Source organism: Sinocyclocheilus anshuiensis, unplaced genomic scaffold (genome assembly GCF_001515605.1).
Source record: "Sinocyclocheilus anshuiensis isolate Anshui unplaced genomic scaffold, SAMN03320099.WGS_v1.1 scaffold1003, whole genome shotgun sequence".
NCBI lineage: Eukaryota > Metazoa > Chordata > Actinopteri > Cypriniformes > Cyprinidae > Sinocyclocheilus > Sinocyclocheilus anshuiensis.
Genome location: NW_015542495.1, coordinates 1,603,700 through 1,629,562, shown reverse-complemented (window position 1 = coordinate 1,629,562; position 25,863 = coordinate 1,603,700). Strand labels below are relative to the sequence as shown.

General features: G+C 37.2%; 1 protein-coding gene across 4 annotated transcripts in view; it reads left to right on the top strand.

Annotated features, from left to right (window-relative positions):
• Positions 1-25,863, top strand: part of LOC107694182 (liprin-alpha-2-like) — a 188,530-nt gene that overhangs the window by 123,006 nt on the left and 39,661 nt on the right. For all 4 annotated transcript variants that reach the window (XM_016493812.1, XM_016493811.1, XM_016493813.1 and 1 more), the window contains 4 exons: positions 11,964-12,065; positions 18,118-18,282; positions 19,563-19,637; positions 24,266-24,373. In XM_016493812.1, the coding sequence (XP_016349298.1) occupies positions 11,964-12,065; positions 18,118-18,282; positions 19,563-19,637; positions 24,266-24,373 (450 nt within the window). The remainder of the gene's footprint in view (positions 1-11,963; positions 12,066-18,117; positions 18,283-19,562; positions 19,638-24,265; positions 24,374-25,863) is intronic.

Genomic DNA, 25,863 nt, shown 5'->3' with positions numbered 1-25,863 from the left:
AGAGGAAAAAATAACTTTTATAGCTTTAAGGATTCATCTATATTTAATTTATAAGTTAGTGTTGATAACTTCAATTTCAATTTCTGTATATTTCTGCGGAAGGGCACAGGTAAATATGACATTTATTATGATGGGTTTATGTGAAGATTGTTTTAAGTTCACTTAAATTAGAAGTAATTTTTTAAAATCTAATAAATGTTCAAATTAATAGCTCTCAATTATACTGTAATGTTGAATGGCTATAGTCAATGGTTAAATATTAGGGGGGGGTGGATTTTATAGAGAAATCAGTATTGGTATCATTGATACTGGTCTTCAGTCATATAAAAAGATGGCATTAAACAAATATAAAAAAATACTCTGTTGTTTGTACATTAATTTGAAGATTGAATGTGAAATTATAATATTTTAAAATGCAGTTTATTATGCATATGTATATATGAATATGTGTGCACGTTTCGACTTTGCCCATCACTATAGAAAGCATTGTCATTCTAGAAAAGAGCTTAAAAAACATTTTTTGACACAAAACAGTGTTGTGTTCAATGTATTGGAACATTTTAAAGGTAAAAAAAGGGCCTCAGTAAAGGTTCTGTAGAAGAAGCTTGATCAGATGGGTTCTCCTTAAAAGTCAGCAACTTCAGACTCCATTCGTCTTGTTCATTGCTGGTATTCACAGCTGGTTAATGGGTGATGCATGGGCTGACATTTGCAGAATGTGTGTGTGTGCATGTGCGTTCTGCTGCCTGACTGCTCCACTAGATTGGTTTTAAATTGAGAATGTGTGACACTCATTATACCAGGGTGGGGCTGTGTTCTCATTCGCCCTCAGCTCTAGTGCCCTGCAATGCTGAGAATAGCTTTCTTGAATAACAAATGCAGCATGTGTTTATGATTTTTTTTTTTACCATTAAAACAGAAGATGCCACATGTTCCAAAGGAGAAATATAAAGGTCAAAAACAAATAACTGACCTTTGTTTTGCATCGGAAAGGACTAAGATGGGCCTAATTGTCCCTTCTCCCCTCCTCTCACTATCATTGCTCTGTCCTTGTCACGCTTTTGTCTCCTGCTATTAAAGTGAAGTTAGCAAGCTGTGTTGTCACTGTGGGTTGCTGCTAGAGCATGCTGGGGTTTTTTCCTGAAAGGCAGCACAAAACACGAGACGTTTTAAGTTCCACACAACCTGCTGCTTTCATTTTTTTTGTTTTGTCCTGATGCTTATCCCTAAATGCATCAAATTGACTTGATTTTTACATTTTAAATAGCAAAACCCACTGACACAATGCTAATGTGTTGTGAGTGGTTTCCACAGAGTATGTATTAAAGTTGATTTCATGTTCTTTTGGAAAACTTTATATTTGAAATTTGAAAGGTAATAATGAATCTAAAATTTCATGTGGTGTTAGCATCCAATGATCAACAAATGATCAAACAAGTGTCATGCCTAAAAATCAAATGAAACGTGTTCATTGTAGGTCTATGGGATATCATCCTGTAGGTGAAAATCATTAGTGCAGTTGTTTAGAAATATATTAGCACACCTCTCTTCAACAAGCCACGTCATTTCATGTTCATATCGCAAACGATGGGGGATACGTTGTGTGCTGAAGTTTCATATTTAGGGTTAAGGGTTTGTAATATTAATAACGGTGCTTGCTAAGTATTGCATCAGTAGACATTAATAACTTTCCTTCAGCATTGTACTTATTCTTGTTTTGTTTTAACTGTGGATCAACCAGAGTACCAGATTCCTCTGTGCTTTCTAATGACTGTCACGAGGAGGACAGAATTAGCCACCAGTATCCATGAGAAGCGCTAAATCCCTGGGCCGTAATTACCCCCTCTGCAGATTTATGGACGGCTCTACATTCAAGTGTCGACCCCTCTCAGGTCTGCACCCAAAGGTCAGAGTAAATCAAGCCCAGCGGTCCCCCAAGCGCGCAGACCCTGGGTTCATACAGACACACGAGCCAGGGGACAGTGCTGGAGTGGGTCTGGGACATGCTACTGATGGATTTATACAGGTTTAGCCTTAAACAGAGAGAGATGCTTTATACAGGATGAGCGCTGTCAGGGGACCAAGTCTGCCAAGGGCCCGTGTTACAAATTGCCTTGGATTGAGAAGAATCAAGCATTAGATTTTTCAGGCAATTAAAATAAATTATTAGTGTTAATTAAAAGTTGACTTTTACTCTCATAGCATCGTGCTTGTTTAATTAAACAGTGAACTGTTGAATGCAGATCATCCCTTTAGAAAGAATATATATATAGTTTCTACCACCACTGGCATTAATTAACAGTTAGTTTGAGCTCATTATTCTCAGAGTGCTTTAATTGGAAATAGAGTTGATGCTAACAGCTTTTTTTTTTCATGGAAGAAATCTATTATATACATTTATAAGCTATTTCATTCTTACCCTGTACCCTATAGGGTGATGTACTGAAAAAAGTAAATAAAAATGCAGTTTTATATTACAAATGTATTAAATTTAAAATGTATTAAATCATTATATGTAAAATATATAATTGTTATTTTTTAATATATTTTTTTCAAAATAAAAAAATATATTAATTTTTTTTCTGTACTATTTTTTTAATATTCAAATTGAAATGCAAGCATAGTTTATTATATTCTCTCTGAAATATTTTGTGATTTATTTATTAACTATTAAAACAGATAGTATACAGATTTACTTTATTAAAATATCTGTCTCAGTGCTGTCACACTTGTGAGTTGTGAAGGAAGGATGTGAAAGTAGCTGACTGCAAAGCCAAATAAAAAGTCACTGAAGATCACTATTCAATGATGTTGATTAATTTTATAATAATGTCAACAGAGCCATAGACAATATATCAAAAACACCCATCAACCATAACCTAAATTTTCATTACAAAATTACAACTTCATCTGTACAGGAAGCAAGGGTTGTTACAAAGATCCATGTGGGTATCCCTATATAGATGCTGACCTGTTTCTGTAAACAACCTTCAGAAAAAAAAAAAAGGTTTGCTTCTTGAAGAGATGCTGGTAGCTTCATATGTGACCTTCTTCAATATTTAAATCAGGGAAATGAGATGTGCTGAGTGCTGATGGTCATATAGGGCTTTCCTTCTCGTTCTAATGTCATTGGTTAGCTCTGGTTAGATGCTTTACTGACCAGGAGCCAGTCAGGACTGACCGGCTCCAAACGCGGATGCAATTTAAAGCAGCTTAATGCCATTGTAGACTGTAAGGTGAATGTGTGTTATCACAGATACATTCAAGCGTAAATGAGTGTAAGAAGATGAGAAATAATGATGTAAATGTGTTTCTCTTCTTTAGGTATTTGGGCTTCTTGAGCTTTGAGGGAAATCTGAAACAGCACACATATAAATGAGCTTTACTGCTTGCACATAGATGATTTTACTTGAGCTACATACATTTTATTTAATATTTATATGAATGTTTCACTGGTAGTCTTTACTGTATTCATTTTTGCTGTGATATAAAAATTAATATTAAGCATCGTCAGTAGTCATTAAGAATCGACTACTGATCATTTGGTAATGTAACAATTCTACATGCATTATTATTTTTTTAAATAGGGTTCTACTGCATCATAAATTTGAGAATCCTACTGTTACTGTACAACTAAAGGACTAGTTTCAAAAGCCTTGCGTGCAACATACAGTAGACAGAGACAGGAACTCTGATGCATGTGCCCCATGGGACATTCTGTAAATAAAGCTTTACAGCCTCCATTAAAGATTCATCAAACGCAGAACATCCTCAGTCTAGAATTTAATGGGTCTGTGGTTGTATATCATCCATGTAGCTGTTCTGTCTGTTGAGCTGTTGAGTTTTTTTATTTGTTTATGATGAAACATTGCTCCCAGTTTCATTTTATTTTATTAGTTATTGTGCTGCACTATGGCAATGCTCCATCATGCGACTTTAAACGAGTGTTTCTCAAGAGCCGCAGGTGCATTTGATGGTTATCACTATACACAGGTCTTTGATTTAAAGCCTTAAAAACTCACTCTGAGTTTTTAAGGTGCATACCCTACTCAGTCTTTCATCCATTCCGCTCTTTAAACAGCCTGTCGCTCTCAGGAGTGTGTTTTATCCAGCTGAAAAAGAGTGCTTTGAGTCAATCCAAATAGAATGAATGACGTGCTAGGGCTTTCACACTGACTGGTTGGCAGTCTTCGAGACATTTCTTGGTAGGCTTTGTCAAACACTTCAAACCGTAGTGCTGTTTCTTTGGGGAAGACCAGGTTTGGTCTGGTTCCATGATGCAGTTCTTGCATCTGCCTTTCAAATGGGGTGGTCTTTGTCATTCAGACTTCACACTGCTGTCAGGGTGAGATTGCCAACTTATATGGTTTTGGTGCCTTTTTAGATTATATGAAATGGAGTTAAAGGAATTGTTCACCATCATGTTGGTCCAATCCCAATCCCCCCCAAAAATGAGTTTGAATGTTCAAGCTGCTCTTTTCTATACAAATAAAACTTTAATTGAACAGGGACTCTCAAGCTCCAATATAGACCAAATAGAAAAATATATGTAGTCCATGTGACTTATAGAATTTCCAATTTTCAAGCCATATGATGGTTTTCTGTGAGGAACAGAGCAATTTAAGTCACTACTGCCATGATTCTCATATCTCGTTCACACTTTTGCATATTCAAACTTTGTTACTCAGTCAGTCATATGAAACATGAGATTCAGTGTAGCTTGTATCATTGATGTCTTTTCACAACATATTTTAATATATGCAAATGACATTTGAGAGTTACGGTTGAGTGGAAGGTTTTCATTGAATGACTTAAACTTTGATCAGTTTCTTACACAAAGCCGCTGTACAATTTTCAAACACCTGGAATAGCGTGCACGAGTCATATGGCGTTTTTGTTCTTTTATAGAACTTGACAGATCCTGATTGCCCTATGCTTTTGTTGTATTGAAATGAGCAGCTAAATAGGCTATTGTTCAGAAATTCTCTTTTTGTGTTCATGAAAGAAAGTAAGTTATATGGGATAGGGGAAAAATTATGGTTTGGAATTTGGAAATGAAGATTAATAAATAGTGACAGAATGAAATTTTTAATTTTCAATGTTTTCTGTGCCTCCATCAGACGCTCACCTGTAAAACAAAGCCTATATAAAGCTTAGCATGTACTAGTTTGTCATGGTAACACCTCAGGAGGTGAGAAGCTACCATTTATATCTCTGATTTATATTACATTGTTTAACAAGATATGCATGTGTTTTATTTAGCATTTGAGTCATACTCACTGTAGGAACATTGTTGTTTTAAGAAAGTTGCAAACAAACATTTTAACATATCTCTTAAAAAAACTGGGTAAAAATTCACTTTGACACCTTCCTTTGAACATTTTAACAAGTCTATCCATTTTTTTCTCTCGTCGTTGTTTAAAGCGGTGTAGAACATGTTGTAATTATGCCTGTCTCTCCCCTTAGACTAACACCTCTGCACCACCACCTCTCTAATCAACACTTTTTAATTAGCGCTTTGCTAACTCATCCACAGTGACGTGTGTGCCAAACTGAACCGAGTGACTTCTGCTAGACGGCAGTGTCGTCAACATGCCCATTATGGGCATCTGCCAGCAGCGGCTCTCTGGGCCCTGGAGCCGTCGGTGTATGGGATAACTATGGCGAGATATGTAGTTGTTGCTTTTCGTGAGATAGTCTGGAGCCAAAGACCTCAGGCTGGTTGAATCCCTACTGGCTGCTTCTCATAACACTCTGTGGAGATTAATTATGACATTTCACTGTCCTCATTAACCAAACAAGTCAACTGTCATGACAAACTAAGGCACAGTGCAAAAGTTAATCTGCTCAATGTTAACCTGGGTTTTTGTCATAACCAGCTGTGACTGCTAAAACATCACACAATTAGACAATTAAAAAAAACACTTGGATTCTGGCTTTAGCATGGTGAAATATTGTTGGTCTAAAATGAAACTATATAAAGTAGCTGAATACTAAACATCAAAGGCCAGATTTACTTAACAGCTTTGAGCGCAAACCTTACTATCAAAAAACCTACTAAAAAACTACTGTCAAGGTTTACTAAAGATACGTAGTGAAAAACTAGTAATGAAAGGGCATGGACAGTTATTTTTGTGGCTGACCTTGTTGTATATGCATTTGTAGGAGTTTCCTTTTCAGACACAAAATTTATTGGAGGAGATTATTTAAATAAATTATGGATTGTAATTTACTAATGTTTGCAGTAGCCAGTTTGCTAGTATTTGCACCATTATTTACAGTGTTGGGGAGTAACTTGTTACAATGGAATTACATAGTTTAATTAAAAAATAAATGTAACTGTAATCTGTTACAGTTACTGAGAAAAATGTGTAATTAAATTACAGTTATGAAAATTTTAACGATTACAAACGGGGTTAGATCTGAAATTTTTCACACACATACACAGATTTAATTGATTCCTCTCCCAAATTGCATCGGCTGCTCCAAAATATGAGACACCAATGTTTCAGCAGTTAAGGACACAGGCTTATTCATTAACTGTTTTATTACCTATTTGGGTTCCTGTATAAGCTTTATCTTTAAAGATTAACTGTAAGGTTAAACCAGCCTGCTTTAAATGTTTTAAAATGATTAACAGTTGAAAAAATTCATTAGAAATTTACAAAAGTAATCAAATGTAATTAGTTACATTACTGTAATAAAGTAATTGAAATAGTTACACTACTTATTACATTTTAAATCTGTAACCCATTACATTTCCAAAGTAACTTTCTTAACACTGATTATTTAACACCATAAAAAGTATGTCTTAGCCCATTTTGCACTTGACATGACTGCGATAGTTGCTAATTTGTGCTGATCTTGCATTATGTAAATGAGCTGGTGGAGTATGTGTTCTTTAATTTAATTAATTTCTTTTTATTTGCACATTTTTAGTAAATCTGGCCCCAAGTATGTTCTAATTGGCTGTGATTTTGTTGCTTCCCAGAGTGTGCTGTATTTATTTCTCAGAGGTCAGATAACTTAATTGAGTTCTCAGTTACAGTATGTATCATTTAACTGTCAACCTTGTCTCAGATGTTTCTCCTAAAATTCCTTTAGAGAAACAATAATAGAAACTAATAAGAATACAGGTAATTAACAAATCGTAGCATGGCAGAACTTAGCTATTTTGGTATTAGAAGATTTTGAGAAATGCTTGAGTTCATATTGAATTGCAGACTTTGGTATCTTGAGAAACAGGTGACTTAAGAAAACAAATAAGTTTTCTTCATTTAATCTGATGTCTAGGAGAAACAGTTGTGATGTTTAAGAAGAAACGGTTTAGATTTTTTTGGGGATTTTTCTTACCTGTGGCTCTGCACAACATTTCGGTCGATGGTGGAATTGTGGCCAAAAATCTCTTCCAGGCTTTTCACACTACACCTAATTCCAGGTAAACGTCTTGTTAAATCTTGACTCGGAGTTGACCCTGGTTAAGAACTTCGCACTTATAACTTGGGTTAGTGCTGCTTTCCTTATAATGTATGAAGCCTTGCTCCTGAAAACCACTGAATTGCGGTGTCATCGGTATAGAGAGTAAAATGTAAACAGTGTAAAATATTTAACGCCATATAATCCTGGATTGTGTTATCCAAGGATTTAAAATGAACCTGAATTATGAAGTGTAAAAAGCCCATATTTAGTCTTCATTTCAGTCTTTACACAGGACCAGTAACATGGTAGATTCTCAAGTTTTAAGCTCTATGTTAAAGATGTGAGATGAGAATATATATGCTCACCACACTAGAGGGACTTTCACACACTAATGAGTTTGTCAGATGTTGATCCAATGCTTTACTCCCCCCACATTTACCACCTAAGGGCAGCATAGGTTCATGCACAGTGAATTTGGTTTGATCTTGGAACTCTGACCTTTGACTTCAGAAAACACTTCAGGGAGGTTTGTTTCAGAGGCAGAGCTGCTAGAAGGGAGTTTTGATCATAACTGATTGTAACTCCAGCCCATGTAGAGCTGTTTTGCTGTAAGATTGTGTTTATCTGTATGTGTGCGCTGGTGCGTATGTTCACATCAATGAATCTTAAAGCTTCCCAAGATGAAATCTGAGGCCCCGGCGTATTTGTACTTTGAAGATTGCCTCCAGCAAATCCCCTTTGAAAAGCTGGATAATTGTTTGCTCACACACATACGTTCTTGTCTGTCTTACAGTAACACCATGTAACATCAGTAATCAATACCATCACAGCAAGTGGTTGCGGTGCATATAGGACAACTACAGTATCTCATACCATGAGTTAACCTCGCCAGCTACCACAAGACTTCTACTGGGGTCTTTGATGGCCAGCTGGACTGAGTCCTGTTCAGTTATCCCTCTATAATCAGAAGAGTCTTGCAGCAGAGGACAAGCTTAGATCAATACCCCAGTGAGTTATTGTCCTAGACATCTACCTTTGCATGATCCCAATCCCTCCTGTCTGGTGGTAGTGAGAGGGGCTTGTCATCATCCACCAAGTTCATATTTATCAACTGAGGTGTCCGCTATAGAGATTTCAACTCTTGCCAATTTAAATAACACCTCTGATCCTTGCCTTCAGTCAACTGCCAGACAGATTTATGAAGACGTAACAGTCTAAAAGTTTCCTTTATATTCTGGCTGCACCCCATCGTGATGGCCATTAGATTCAAGAAGTGAGCACATTTTAGCCCACTCAGTCATAGTTGAGAGAAGGAAGGTGGAGGCTACGGTTACTGCAAATATTTTTGTCACTTAATGTCATTGTAAATAACAATCCTGGTCATAACGTTATAATTTTGACTCAGGTGTGCTCTGGAATGATTCATTGTCCTTTTATTTTACTTTTGCCTGTACTTGGGATGATTCATTGTGCTTATTATCAAACGGTTACCAAAGTTGTAGTTGAGGTCATAGGGTTGCAGGGTTGTTTTTCACGTTTGCTTATTGGGGCACCTAAATGCACCATGTAAAAGCAATTGCATCACCACTTGCGTCATACTCCATATACCAGCCTTAGTCAATTCCGACCCCATTCCTACCATTCCTGAAATCCTCTTAGTGGCACTGAATTCAGATTACCACAAGTACATTGAATCTGTACCTTTTACTCGTGGGATTTTGCTTTCCCAGAAGTGAAAACTTACACATTGTTGTCATTTCTCTTCAGCCGTGGCATTTGCTGAACATTTCTGGGCCACAAAAGTTAATGGCTGTTCCCAAATTCCGGTCTTTTTGTTGTAGATACTGAATTGTATCACTTCTTGACTGAAATTTGCTCCACAAGTATGAAGGTCTGTAGTACTTTTACTTATGACAACAACCCTGAGAACAACAAAGCTCATCGTTTTGAAAAGCGAGGTGTATGCTGATTGGCCAGCTATCCAATGCGTTGTGATTGGCCGAATACCTCAAGCGTGTGACGGAAATGTTACGCCCCTTACCATACTGTGATGCCGTGTCCTGGTGCGACGAGACAAAACCAATAAAACCCATTATAAACGAGGCATTTGTAGCATCCAGTGGGGACATAATTACTGATTATAATGACTTATACTGTAAGGATCAGGAAACAGTCCTCCATAAAATGCGCTGGACACATCTGAATATATGGGTTAAACTGTTCTGGAACAGTGTTGTAAATACAACTTAACTCTCTAAGCGCCAAAGTTGCAAAATTGCTTACTTCATAAAATAGGCTGTAGATCCTAATATGGTGTAATATCTAATTTGTATTCCCTACCACTAGATGGCAGACATATAGTACTTCGATTCTAGACCAAAATGATGTCATGCTCCTATTCAAAGTGTTCGAGCAAATAGCAGAGCAAGTGAGCTATCGTGTCATTGATGCGGAAGCAGTTCAGTTCAGAGCGTCTGAGTAAATTGTGAGATTTGTGAGAGAAAATTGCCAAATGGCTAATAAAAAGTTGTACCGTGAGGATGTGTTGCAGATGTTACTCGCCGATTCTGACTCTGAAAGGGAATATTTGCCTTTTGGAAATGACGATCGGTCTTCTAATGATCGCGCTTCTCCCGGTACATCTTTGCAGCGCCATGGTGCCGCCGTGCAGGGTGCAAGTGTTCACGAAGCACAAAAAAGTGATCATTTCGACCCTTTGCCCAACGGGGATGGGGGTGGCAGGGGTGAACGTGGTTGTAGTGTCAATAGGAGAGCTGTTGCTAGAGGTAGAGGCAGCAGGGGTAGGAGAAATAGGGCTGGAAGTAGCACTAGCTCTTTGGATCCAGTGCCCCAATGAGGTGGGAGTGGCCACGGTAGACGTGGCCGTAGGGGTTTTCACTGGGTACAGTACCTGGTACTTTTTTTAGTACCACCTCGGTTGAGGTTCCAAGTGACCGTACTGTTACCAAAACGTGACGTGTAAATTCTGCTGATCACGAATTGGCCGGAGAGAATCGTCACTACCTGCGTCACTGAATTTGCGACACAAACACAAAAGAACCGCTAGATTTAAATCAGCACAGCTAGCGAAGGATCGAACGCAACTGTTTTGAACGAGCGCACCTTTTTTTTAACAACCAAACAGTTTTGTTGTCTGTTGCTGAAGAACAGACGTTCCTCTCATTGATAGCAGAGGATCGGATCCAGCGAGAGCTTGATGGGGCGACGCGGAATGAAAAAGATTTTTTTTAGGAGTCGTGGTAGTAAACCGTGCCGTGCCGAGCCGAGTCGTACCACGCAGTGGAAAAGCACCACTAGATACCTCATTGGGCAGATAGCTGGTCACCTGATCAAAAAATAGGCACATGCATTTTACTATGGCATAGTAATATAGTAATAATTTACTATAGTTACTAATAGTTTTACTTAAGTTCGTCTGCCTTGGGAAAGCTAACGTTTCTCCGACGTAGTGATAACACTCGTTGCCTTCTCTAGTGCAGCTCAACCAGGTCTCGTCCCATTCGTCGGTATTTGTGATATCACAAATCACAGAAAATATGCGTTGTAGTCCAAACGAGTCGTTCGTTGTAGTTTTTGAAAAGTGATTTCTGTTAAATAAAATATCTCCTTTTGAAATGGACTTTGAACTTTGTAACTTTGCAGATTTTTTTATGCTCAAACAGCAACATTACAGACTAACTAAAGTTGAAAAAGTGAAAAAGCATAATAGGACCACTTTAAAATAATACCGGTATATTGTTTTATATGACTCCTCAACTCTTGTTGGCAGGGCAGGGGAGTCTGCTCCTGCTCCAAGAGGGTCAATAGCCGGGTTTAAGCACCGTTTCAATCCAAAGAGTCAAAGAGAACAAAATCGTCACTTCCTGGTAAACTGGCACTATATATCACTAAGAAAAGTAGGAGAAGCCATTTAATATAATAATTTTCATATATAATAAATTACTTGCGGCTCAGAGCAAGCAGATGAAACAAAATAAATGAGGTCATTGCTTTCGGAGGTGGATGCCTGCTATTTGGGAACGCAGTCATGTAACAGTTCTGAGAGGCAATTATACAGAAATACTTTGATGACAGACTTTGCTCAGGCATTTCAAAATGACCATCACAACATTTCAGATGCTGTGGAATGAGATCGGTCCGCTGGTTAGTCAGGTTTTGCCGTCCTATAGTGCAAAGTCACATAACGTTTTGATGCGCATGGAGCAATTTACTCGGCAAATGCGTTTCCATCTGCCATTATTACCATTAACCCTTTTTCACAAAAGTCAAAAACCACCTCAAGCGAATGTAAAAAATTAAGGGATTTTTATTCGAAATTTGGCATTTCCATCACTCGTTTCTGATGCGATACTTCAAAATGTGCATAAGAACAGGGTGATGGAAACATGGCTAATGTCATGCAGAGTTTAGCTCAAACCTACTCCAATCGCACACTTGCCTAGAAGTTTCCAGTAAACCTTGAAGACCATAATTAGATGTTTCAGGTGTGTTTAATGAGGATGTATTGCATTGGTGTCTTGCAGGAGTTTGCCGCCCTGACGAAAGAGTTGAACGCCTGCAGGGAACAGCTGCTGGAGAAGGAGGAGGAGATTTCAGAGCTGAAGGCCGAAAGGAACAACACCAGAGTGAGTTTGCACACTGTCTTCCAGGCACTTCAAAGAACAGATTGTGCTCCTTAACTGTCAAATAAGTTGAACTTGCTTACAAAAATTTAACAGATGCCCACCCAATGACTCATGATATTTTGTTGGAGTCGGTATGTTTGTAGTTGCTCCAAACTGCTTTTAATGAACTGAAACCAGATTCTGTTGAGATGCTTACTTTAGAGTCACAACATTCTCACTTTCGATATGCCCTGCACTACCTTTCATGGGGACTTTATTGCGTTGAGATGACAGTTGAGCGATAACTTCATCCTTGTAGCGGTGAGATCATAATTCCCTGTAAGTCAAGATAACAGGCTGGCGTTTTTCAATAAAATTGTCACCAAGCATTTGCATTGAATGCATAGAAGCTGCCAAAACGTCTGACAAGACCCAGCACTTTGGCTATCACTTCCATTTCACAAGAAAGTAGTCATTCTCACTTCTTCAGCTTCATTTTCACCTCTATTCTTTTTCTGCACCCCTCAGTACTTGCCTGAGTCACTGCTAATGCAGCCCAGCTCACCAGCCTCCACGCTGCAATTCAGTTAATTACTTACGTTACTTAGCCGCAGCCAAACGTTTGAAGAGTCAATTATGGAATTGAGGATATTGGAGGGTATTAAAAACCAGATGGAAGCATAGATCGAGGAGGATAAGGGGCGTAGTTGGAATGAAAAAGAGGAGAGGTCGAGTGAGATTAGCAACAGACTCTGGGAGCAGCATTTCAAGCAGAGTTTCTAATCTTACACAGGGAGCAGCTAATGTGACCGTGAGTGAAGTATTTAACCCAAAGCTGCTCTACAGAGACTGTCGTCAACTCTGCAATGCATCAGTCATTATGGAAAAGGTCATATCTTAATCATTTTGAGACCGCGTCCCAGTTTGCGTAACAGCAACATTCCCTAAAAGTATATTAGGCCCTGATAATGTAGAAAGTACATACTTTTTAGAACGACAGCGATTGAGTAATAGGTGATAATATAAATCAGACAAAATAACAAGGAGTTGAGGTGATATAACCTAAGAAGCTTGCACAGATGTAACACTTCAAAAATCCACAAGATGCACTTTTTTACATACTATTTTCAACATACTTTGATTTGAGATGCACTAAATCTTGTGTTACATAATATTTACTGTAAATGTTATGTTAATTTGGACCATTGGCCATTTACTATAGGCCTTGGACTTATAAAGTACTTATAAGGAAAACATTTTTGTTGCCAATGAAATCAGTATGTCTAATTTTCACTGTACTCCCTGCCAGTATAGATCAACATTGTGAACACTGCAGAGATGTTTGGCCATTGATTTTCATTTTAAGTGCCATTTGGACCACTATCTGTTCTTGCAATGAAGTTAAGATGTGTCTTATTGCTGATTATTTCTATGCATTAGTAAAAACGAGGTCACGTTATATCAACCTGAGGACCGCTATGAGGGATGCAGAACCTGATTTTACCAAGTGTAACATGTTCCTGGATCAACATCTTTGTTGACCCTGGAACAACATTGTGATTAACCAATCAGATTTGAAGAACCAGTTTATAGTTTTTATAAAGTTTAGGCTTATAATCAGTGTTTGGTGCTTGTACATCAGTGTCATTCATCTATCATTTCCTCTGATTTTAGGGATTACTCGTGGTTAAGGTTAGGTTTAGGTGTAGGGATATGGTCAAGGCTAAATTTCTGGATTAAAATGTTGTTCCAGGGTCAACAAAATATGTTGACTTAGGAACACATCTAACTCCGCAAAATCAGGACTACACTTATGTAGAATAAAGCTTTTTAGGGCACTTATTATTGGTGTCTTTATCTTATGTAAGTGTACAACATTTTAAACATTTTAACAGTAGTTTTTATTTTTGTTTTAAAGTGGAAAAAGTACTTACAGTCATACAATATCAAATGATGTTAAACAATCAGAAACAAGTACAGTGAAAGTACAAAGAAAGATAAGAACACTTATGAGTGAGGTCATGCCATTAAATAATGTACAGTAAGTATTACAGAGGAATACACTGATTTCAGTATGATAAAAATTAAGCATGTAGATGAAACGTACAGGATGGACTTTACGCAGGGCGGCCTTTCAAGTAAAATGACACATAATGTTACTGTACATATATCGATTTAAGATCAATTCTGAGATTTGTGTATTAGCTAATGGCTGTGTCTACTGATGGCACCAGTGTGAAACTGATCCACCAAAACAGACACAATCAGAGGGAGAGAGAGAAACCTAACCTGCATCATCCGGCTGTAGGGATGTTTTAGTGCTGAGCTGGCGCTGGGAAAGACAGAGGCTGGCATAGACCGAGGGTTATGAATGAGGGAGCAAGGTACTGAGCAGAAATAGAAAGGTCAGCTTCTCTATAGGTCTCTAGAGCAGCACTGCTACAGTACAGCCAGTACAGCCCTCAGGCAGGTACATGTGCTGCTGCAGCCCTAATGCTGCCTAACATTCAGCTGGAGAAGTCTGAATTTCCAACTACCTACTTGGAGACTCCACTTGAAGTTCAACTCCCTACTTAGAAAACCGATTAACCAATTATTAATCGTAAACCAATAAGATTATTTTAAATTAGAAAGGATAAGTGTCTGTGACCCGTTAAAAATACTAACATTTGTTTCCCGGGGATTAATTTTACATGTGCAAAAAGCAGCAAACAACAGAACATGAGGATTCACATGGTCATATTATATCACATCGCGCACCTGCAGCGCTACTGCGAGCGGAGAAAAACATAATAAAGCTATGCACAAAAAGCAGCAAACAAAAGAACATGAATATTCACATGGTCACATCACGCACCTGCAGCACTTCAGCGAGCGGAGAGAAACATAATAAAGCTTGGCTATATATAACGAATAAATAGGCCTATACAAGAAATATATTTTTACTTAAATAATAAATTAAGAAAACGAAAAAAACTGTGCAACAAGTAGCCTAGTATGCAGAGTTTCGGTTCATTTTTGTGCTGCGCGAAAGCAAACCAAACGGCAGAAAGCGGCATCCTATTTTTCTTTAGGCTTATTTTACAAAAGCACAAAGATTTGTTTTTATTGTGAATGTACACAAATAAAAGCGAACCTTTTACAATTCCGATTATCTTTATGACTAAAAGGAATAGTTGCTTCCATACATAATAAATAATAATTTGGCATTCAAATACATCGCGAATACGAAAACATTTGATTTTGTGTCGAATGAGAGACCCAACGTTGGTTTCAGTTTAGTTTTAGCCTAAATTAATTTGTTTTGGCTTGTCGTTTATATAGCTATAGATTCTTATATTTTTAATTCTTGTTTTTTTCTAAATATCGTTAATTGAAAGGATTTGTTGTGGAGTGCGGGGAACTAAAATAGCCTAGCTATGTTTGCAGTGTTTATTATCATGTTTGTAAAAATTTCGCGTCGGCATTAGGCCTATTTCTGAATGAAATAATAAAATGCGACTTATACGCCACTTATGTTTTTTTTTTTCTCAAAAAAACAACATTTTTTATATACGCATAGCATATTTTAACCATGCAGCAAACCTTTTTCAAAATGTTGATAAATTACTGAAATAAAAATAAATAAATTACTTTTTAAACCATTTAACTGATTGTATTAATCGCTATTGATCGTATTGATTTGCTAATCAAGGCTGCATTTATTTGATCAAAAATAGAGGAAAAAACTGTAATATTATAAAATATTGTTATATTACAATTTAAAACAACAGTTTTCTATTTTATTATACTTTAAAATATATTCTTCAATAAATAAATAAATAAATTTTCATCAGCCATTACTCCAGTCTTCAGTGTCGCATGATCCTTCAGAAATCATTCTGATTTATTATCAAAATGCTGATTTATTATCTATTTTGGAAACAGTTTTGCTGCTTTTTGATACTTTTTTTTAGGTTTCTTTGATGAATAAAAAGTTAAAAAGAACGGCATATTCAAAAGTTTTACTCAAGTTTTATCAATTTAACACACCCTTGCTGAATAAAAATATTAATTTCTTTAAAAAAAATTACTGATCCCAAACTTTTGAATGGCAGTGTAGTTTTTACTTATTATTATTATTAGTTTTATATTTAGTCACGTGATATTGGTGGCTGGGGGATGTATAGTACAGTCACTTTTAAACAAATAAAATGCATCACTGAGTCAAAGTATGATATATGAAACTTGTTTAGAATACGTTTACTGAGACAGATGTTTAATAATTCTATCTGTTGATACTCTTGCAAAACAAATGCTAGCATTGAATAGCATTCCTTGTGCCCACAATTAGGTTGCAGTATGCTAAGAGGCTTCTCAGTTGGCCATCGAACACCTGCGAAGTGAACAGTAATGAACAGTAAACAGTAACAAAACATTCCATAATGTTTTGTTTCAATATGCCTTGTCTTCTGAGCATCAAGCATCGGAGTACTTTCATGGTTGGAAGTCTAAGATATTGAGTGGGAATATCCTGCATCCGGCTTTTGCAATTCCGCACCTTATGCATATTACGGAATTCAGCATAATTCTGAGCAGGTTCTCAGAACAACATAAACACTTTTTCTTTTGTCTCGCCATCCATAGTCATCTATGTCCACTCCACTCATCTAAAGCCAGACGTTCTCTCTCTCTCTCCATGGTATCCTTGGGACTTTGGGGCCGAATTGATTTTTTATGCCATGTACCAGAGCAGAGAGTAACCACATTAACATAATCTCCTTTGTGCCGGGTCCAGGGGGTTTCAATTTGTTGTGTCTGCCCTATTGTTTCAAGTAATGTAATGGGTTTTCTTGTGTGTAATGTTGTTATCCATCTGAAAGGGTTCCCTTGTAAAATGAGAAAAGACAAAATGGTGTGTTAAGCACATGCCATTAATTTTCATGTGAAGAATATCCTTGAGGGTTTAGTGACATAACTAAAAAACTGACCTCATGTTGTAGCATGAAGCCTGTGTTATACTTTCCGCATGAGCAATCCGGACGGAGGAACGGCCTATGAACCTTATTCAGTGTATTGAGCAGGATCAAAGCAGTCTTAAGCCTGTGTTATACTTTCCGCGTGAGCAATCCGGACGCGTACACGGACGGCGCGGACACGGACTACTTGTATTTATACTTCCGAAAGCATACGCTGATGGTCCGCTCCGCGGACGTGTTCCATACATGCGTAGTAAATCGGCTTGAACAATAAACAAACATGTGAACAAAGAATTGCCCAGAGTTATTGCACATCTGGCTGTCTTTATATTGTTTTATCGACGAATTGTACAGGTTCGAGTAGCAACGGGCTTCTTCACACAGCCTGCGCATGCGCAGTAGCCTACTGACGCGCGGTCACAAAAAATGGGAGGCACGCGGATGTCCGCGCGGAGCCTCCGCGCACACTCTCCGATGCCGATTTTTACGTCACGCATACCATAGCGGACCCTAGCGGACACGCGGAAAGTATAACACAGGCTTGAGACATTTCATTTCAGTTTTAGATTAACTACAAAATTTTGATTTCATTTAAGTTTTAGTTTCAGCTTTTAATTGTAGTTTTGGAATTAATATTAGATTTATATTTAGCTGTAGTTTTTTGTATAGTAATAAATTAGTTTTAGATTATTCTCTGGTTTTCAACTTTGTCTTTAGATTTAGTTTTAGATTTAACTTTATTTTTTATTCAATTTTAGCTTTAGTTTTAGAATTGGTTTTATATTTAGTTGAAATTTTAATTTTGGCTTTAGATTTAGGTTCAGTATTAGATTAATTACTAAATTTTGAATTTTGGATGGATTTGTTTGGATGCTTTAGATTTAGGGTTTTTAGATTTAATTTCCATCTTCATTTGTTAATTTCAGCTTTTACAACTTACTTAATCCTCTTGGTCCCAAGTGAGACATAAGGCTGCATTTCAGCTTTAAACTAGTATTAATATTGGTTTTAGATTTAGTTTCAGTTTTACGTTTGGTTTAATTCTAATGTTCATAATAGTAACGGATGATTGTGATGATAAACATAATGAAATTAACTCTTTATATGTTCCACAGCTGCTATTGGAGCATTTGGAGTGTTTGGTTTCGAGGCATGAACGTTCCCTACGAATGACTGTGGTGAAACGACAAGCTCAGTCTCCTTCTGGGGTCTCCAGTGAGGTGGAGGTCCTCAAAGCCCTTAAGTCCCTCTTTGAGCACCACAAAGCATTGGATGAGAAGGTAAACCCTGAGATCAACAACTGATGAGATTCCTTTTGTTTTGTTTTTTATTGTTGAATTCACAGTGCATTGCAAAGATAGAAATCTGCTAGTATAAATTCATATGTGACACATCAAATGTACCACAGACCTGCTGATGTTTAACCCATATAATGCATATAGGCCGACTGATCAATCTTAGTAACCAAAATAATATTATATAACCACTTCCTCTCCTGGTTTTTGGAACAGTGAGGTGGAAGTACATTTATTAAACACCGTGACCCACAGTCCCACCTCTCCTTTCCTTCATCCAGTGGCGTTTTATTTATGGATTAAGCCCTTGTGTGGTGGTTCATCCAGCTGTAATCCATTCTGCGGCCTTCTGCAGACACTGTCATTTAAAAGGCGTTAGGTAACCGATGGCAGGAAATTGCTTATGATTTATGGGACCACAGTTTTAGTGACCACTGATTGTCCAGTGATGAAGGGCCAAACGCACTGAAATGATTCCAGTGATCAAACAGGTCACCAGAGAGGGCGATTAAAAGACTTATAATCAGTTGTAAGACAAAGAAAAAAAAATACTTAAAATTTGTCATACAGTACCACAACATTTTTTTTTAAATAACTTGGTCACTCTTTATTTTAAGGTCCGGTTCTTGCCATTAACAAACCGACTTTTGCCTCAATAAACTCCTAATTTGCTGCTTATTAATAGTTAGTAAGGTAGTTGTTAAGTTTAGGTATTGGGTAGGATTAGGGATGTAGAATATGGTCACACAGAATGTGCTTTATGAGTACTAATAAACAGCCAATATGTTAATAATAGACAGGCTAATAAGCATCAAGTTAATAGTGAGAATTGGTCCCTAAACTAAAGTGTTACCAATAACTTTATGAAAATTAAGATTTACATTTTTTTTCCACTGTGGTCCTTGAAACTAAATTTAATTATTAAATATAAGACCATTTTTATAAATTAAATACAAATTTATACTGTTACCATTTCATTAATTGATCATATAATGTTTTAGCAAATACCACATTGTACATACAATATCATGCTTATAGGTCATTCATGATAAACAATTAAATATACTATTAAAACTACAATTGCCGTTTCTAAGAATTGTATTCCATTTTAATTCTACTTCCTTAAATTCTGCAATTCTGCATTGTTTGCAACCATCATTTAAATGCAATTCTAAATCAGGAAGAAAAAAAACATTCTCAGATCAGTTCAGAGTAGAGCACAGCTATGATAAACAGTGAGTGATGGAATTTTGTGTTTCGTTCAGGTACGAGAGAGATTGCGGGTGTCACTAGAGAGGGTCTCTGCCTTGGAGGAGGAGTTGACCGCAGCCAATCAGGAGGTGAGGCACATATGCTCTGATTTACATAATTATACAGCAATCTGCACCCAAAAGGAGCTAAATATACTTAATAAACATGCTATATGTTTATTTGTTGCTATGGTGTGTTGTTTTTGCTTGATCTGATTAGTGTGAAATGCAACAGAGCAAATAGTACATTGTGTATTTTAGTGTTTATTCTAGTACTGGCAGTCCAGATGGTGCCGTTCTAGCTGAAAGAGCTTCAAACTTCTCAACAAGAGCCAAATAACTTTTTTTTTTTCCCTTTAAGAGATATGTAATTTTGAGATTGTGTGTACTACTTTTGACTGCACTGTGAGTAATGTCTCTGTTTCTGAATGAACACTCATCTGATCTTTTCGGGTCAAGAGAGAGGTTTGCCTCAGATCAAAGAGCCAGACAGATGGAGAGGTGAGAAGAAGTTAAAGCAGTGATTTAAAACAAGACTTGACTCAGTCCTAAGTAGTGTTGTCACGGTACCAAAATTTCAGTATTCGGTACCGATACCAGTGAAAATCCACGGTTCTCGGTACCAATTTCGGTACCAAAGCAAAACACAAAAACATGGTACCGTAACGTTTTCATTTTTTTAGTACCGACTTGGTACCGAAATACCGGGTCTTTTGACAACACTAGTCCTAAGATAGATAAATAGAGAGGTGGGTGGGGTATATCTGAAATAACATCTTAAATAAGTCATACTGTATATAAAAACATCTAAAGATGCAAAACCAACAGAAAACATATTGATGAGAAGATTATTAAATCTAAGCGCGTGCTTAAGATTATTTAAGGTTTCTGTTCTGTCTGTGTAAGCGGTGTCTGAAATGTAGAAATTAAAGGCTGCACATCTGAAACTACCTCTAAACAGTGAAAAAAAACCCAGGCAATATATTAAAGGGATAGTTCACCCAAAAATGAAAATTCTGTCGTTTCAAACCCGTAAGACCTTCGTTCATCTTCGAAACACAAATTAAGATATTTTTGATGAAATCCGACAGCTTTCTGACCCTGCATAGACAGCAGTGCAACTGACACGTTCAAGGCCCATAAAGGTAGTAAGGACATCGTTAAAATAGTCCATGTGACATCAATGGTTCAACCGTAATTTTATAAAGCTACGAGAATACTTAAAGGCTATCTTTCACATATTTTAGCGTTCTCAGTATTATGAGTGGTTCATTTCTGCATGTGTATAACTGAACCATTTCTATTTCAAGTGTACGTTAATATCTCAGAGTTAGAGGGAGCAAAATGTTGTTTTACACGACACATTCAGGTGAGTAGCAAAGATGAATCAGGTTTCTGTGAAGTAGTTGTCTCCTGTTTGAAACAAACCAGCATTTCAGGCACAGCCGGGCTCGTACGCACTCGGCTTTGATGAGGCCAAATGAACGACATCAAAGCGGACATGCTCACTTTCATTGGGCCTCCACTTCTCATTTACCTTCATTTGCAAGTTGACTCAATATTCCGGCTCTTTGTGGAGTCAGAAGGTGCGGTATTGTTTGATCTTCAGGCCTCGAAAAATGGCAGACGATTCCCTTTCTGAGCCTTCAAAAGCGCGAAGCCCCTTAATTGCCGCCTCATTAAAGGAATGCGTGGCGAGCGGCGATAAACCAAACAAAGGGAAGCGGATGTCTTCCTTATATCCATCCATCTATCCTGCTTCCTCTGAGCTCACAGTGGACAGAGCGTCTCGACATGGGTGTGGAATAATCTCCCAATGACCTTTAGCCTAGAGAGAACACAACGTGTATGTGTGTGTGTGTGTGTGTGTGTGTGTGTGCCATGGATGTTCTTCATGGAAAAATCAGTTCCAATGAAGAACTTTTTTAAATGTATATGCCACAATGGTACATAATTGCAAACACAGCATTGCCTCAAAAATACCCAGTGAAATGAGAATGTCTAAAGTTTTGGAACAGTATGGAAATGATGTGCTTAATCATGTTAGGCAACACACGGGGATGAAGACGAACAGCAGAATGAAGGAGTGGGATGCTCCTGATGCTCCTAATCAGTGCAGAGTCGCGTGTGTGTGTGTGTGTGTGTGTGTGTGTGTGTGTGTGACAGGGCTCATCAGTCAGATAACCTGCTTTAGAGATGCTCCTTGAAGAATACTAGGTTATTTTATTAGGGAGCATATGCCAGTGGCCATGGTCAGCAACTTCTGCTGCTATATTTGTATGCGCAGCAGTTTTACATTTATTGGGCTGTGGCAGGTTTGTGCTGGTCCAGATATACAGCATTTCATAAATTACATTATAGTGTAAGATATAGTGGTGGTTAGTGTAGTAAAAAAGTATAAAAAGTTCAGTGTTTTTATTTGAACCATTGGTAATCATTTGAGTACTGTGGTATTTATAAAACTACCATGGTATAACCATGAACATCAACAGTATATTGTAGTGGCATCAAATACTTTTTTGAATGAGATATTATTTTGGAATTGAATGCAAGAAAGTATGTTCTTTTAAATTATCATTATTATTATTATTATTATTTCTTTAAATTTTGATTATGTACAAACTTGGGCTGTTGATGTTAACATGTCAAAATGTAAGTTTTTTTATGCTGTTAAAGGGATATTTCACCCAAAAATTCTCTCGTCATTTACTCTCTCATGTCATCCCAGATGTATACACTGCAAAAAAATGTGGCGTAGAATTTACTTTCAAACTATTTTCATTCAGAAATTGCTAGTGAATTTTGCAAACAGTTACAAAGAAATGGCAAGTAACATTGAATTAAACAAAATTTTGCAGTAGAAATGCTGAAATAGTATTTTCTTGTAAAATCCCAAACCTTTTTTAAGAGTAATTTTTTACAGTGTTGGGCCTTTCTTCACATGAACACAAATTAATTATTATTATTATTTTTTTTTCATCTGTTCATGGCCCACTGATTGGTTAGGTTTAGTTGTGGGGTTAAGGGTGGAACTTCATACTTACTGTTCTAAAAATCGTATATTTCCACATGAATTGGATTGTTTAAATTCATACAAAATTGCCACCTGGTAAAACCGTTATGTTTTCTAATGAGATCGTGCTGATACGACACCAGTGGATGAATCCATGTGTTCTGAAATGAAACAAACAATAAGTGTGTGTGTGTGTGTGTAAGAAAAATATGTATATTTTAAACTTTTGTTGGTCACGCTTTATTTTAAGGTCCAATTCTCGCTATTAACAGACCATTAACTACGGCTTCTGCCTCAATAAACTCCTCATTTGCTGCTTATTAACAGTCAGTGAGGTATTTGTTAAGTTTAGGTATTGGGTAGGATTAGGGATGTAGAATATGGTCATACAGAATATGTGCTTTATAAGCACTAGTAGCAGCCAGTAACAGCCAATATGTTAATAATAGGCATGCTAATAAGCAACTAGTTAATAGTGAGAATTGGTCCCTACACTAAAGTGTTATCCTCTTTTTAACTATTGACTCTGGCCAACTGTCCTACACACGCTCATGGACGGGTCAAATTTACACTTGATGTAATTGACACATTGTGAAGCTGTCGCTTGTCACTTTTCATGCGATCTTCACAGTGCGATTAAGTTGTGCTTTACAACATTTTAAAAGTGCATACATTTACCACAACTTGCCTATAATTGACCTATGAAATCCTGTGAGATCACTTCAGAATGTTAACTCTGTCTCTGACATTTAATACTTCTAGTCTTGTGACAGCAATGTGAAGTGTCATGTGAAATCCCTATAGAAACACTTGATGACATGCCCTTAAATGCGTTATACCCCATAATAAAATGTAATTTGTGCAAAAAAGCATAATTTAGAATGTCATAATCATTGTACACCTTCTCTCTCTCTAATAATCAAACAGGCTGTTTTATGCTGCTGCTGTGCCTTTAAGACTTCTTTGTTAAAATCCAGTATAGTTGGTGCTGGCAGCTGTAACAAATTGTTGAGGTCGGTTGTTAAATGATCAGTTAAGAGCTGCCTGTTTCCAGCATTCCTGCTGCTCCTCAATAATTCCTGTCAGAACGAGAGCTACAGTACAGCATGCCCTTGATACTGTACATTTGCAATTAAAAACTGATGGAAAAGTGACCGTGCTTGCTGTTGATGTGCTACATGTATGAAGCAAACCCTTCTAAGCTGTCTAAGTTTGATTTATAATGCAGTTTTTCTGTATGCTTGCAGTTTCAAGAGAATTATGTACGAACATCATACAAAAATGACTCTAGAAGATAATACACACAGAGTCTAGGAAAAATATGATTTGGTCTGCCCATCAAAACAGTATGGATATCCAATTTGAATATATATTTAAAAAAACCTCAAATACAAATTAAAAAAAGTTTGGATGACATTGGAAATGTTCGTTGCTTCCAGGTGATACAAATAAAGTATAAGACCTGCTTAGTCTTTATTTGCACAAGGCAATAAAGTAGTACCAGTAATATTTGATGTTGCTTATGAATATCACTTTTTTAGGTTTTATTGGACCAGTAACATGTAAGTCAGGATGATATATGTTTCTATTATGTCTTTACTGTTTGGTATATTATTTGGCATAAAGTGTCCTATCAAACAACAACTGATTTCAGTATTGCTGGGTTTTATTTGACATTAAATCTCTCTATATTGCGCTTTTGCAGATTGTGGCCTTAAGAGAGCAGAATGCACACATTCAGAGGAAGGTGGCATCAGGAGAAGGGGCTGAGGACTTGTTGGAGGGAACCGATGCTCAGAAAGTTCATGGCAAGGTGAGGGAACCAGGCTCTAAACTGCCTCAGAGTGGTTAATGATCTCTCAACAGTCAGATTTTGTTTGATGAATGCTAAAAGTACGCTAACATTCAGAAGTTTGGGTCGGTGAGATTTTTGTTACAATACAATTTAAAGTAGCTGTATTTTAATATATTTAAAAATTTAATTTATTCCTGTGATGGCAAGGCTAATTTTACTGTAAATTTTGGTCAATGCTTGCTTGTTGAATAAAAGTATTAATTTCTTAGAAAACAAAATCTAGACAACCCCAAACTTTTAAATGGCACTGTACAGAACTGGTGACTAGAAGTGATTTATTTTGATGTACAATCAGCTTTTAGTCTAACAGGGAAAGAAAGAAACTACTGAAAATAGTTTTTGAACACAGACGTGTAAAATAAAATCAGTAAACCTCTATACAGTCTACACACATGACTCATCCTGTCAGACTGTGATTCTAAATCACATTTAATGTGCAGTTAAACCAGTCGCAGAAGAATCTTGCCTCACACTCCTGATGAAAAGATAACAGGATGAGAAGAGAGTCATCCTCCTCTCGCTGTCACCGGTGGGTGCTGTGTGCGGCATTAGATTGTGCTGGAATGGTGACAGTGATGGCAGGAACATGTGGCCTTGTAAAAGATTAAAGTTGGCACTTTGACAGTATATCTCAATTGGCCAAATTAATCTCCCATGATGCTCGATAGATTCAGTAGCAGTACTGATGATATCCAGGGCCTCTGGCACTGATGCATGGGTCCAACCGACCAACCAGAGGTCACTGGCTTTGCCTGTACGTAACAAACATATCTGACCCTGTCAAATAGACAAAAAAGACAGAAAAAGAAAGAGAGAGACAGTGAGAGGGAGTGAAAAAAGTGAGAGTGAGTCATTATCAGACCCTACAGCTGCTCCAGAATAAATCGTGGCTATTCTTTGTCTTGTCTTTCTCGTTTGTTTACGATCACAGAACCCTCTTCTGGTGAAGTCGTGTCGATCTCTCGTGGCTTCACAGCTTTGACGGAGTAAATTCTGTGTGCTCTGCAAATTATTTTATCACCCTTCTGTCTGGGTGTCTGCACCATAAATTAAACAGGATGTAAAGCCTAATTTTAGTGCAGCACAAGATTTAGTGTGAATATGTGAGAAAAATCTTTATTTTACGCATGGCAGAGGAAAGATCTGCTGAGCCTCTGTTTCACACTGAGAAAGCAATTAGACTGAACAGACACAAATGTGCATGCTGGGAATTCAACAGTCTAAATAAAGAGCACTGTGCTAGATGACAGTTTCAGTGAATGAATCGATGAAGTAGCTGAAAACATTAAAGGGTTAGTTCACCCAAAAAATAATATTCTGTCATTAAAGGGGTCATATGATGCGATTTCAATTTTTCCTTTCTCTTTGGAGTGTTACAAGCTCTTGGTGCATAAAGAAGATCTGTAAAGTTGCAAAGACTAAAGTCTCAAATCCAAAGAGATATTCTT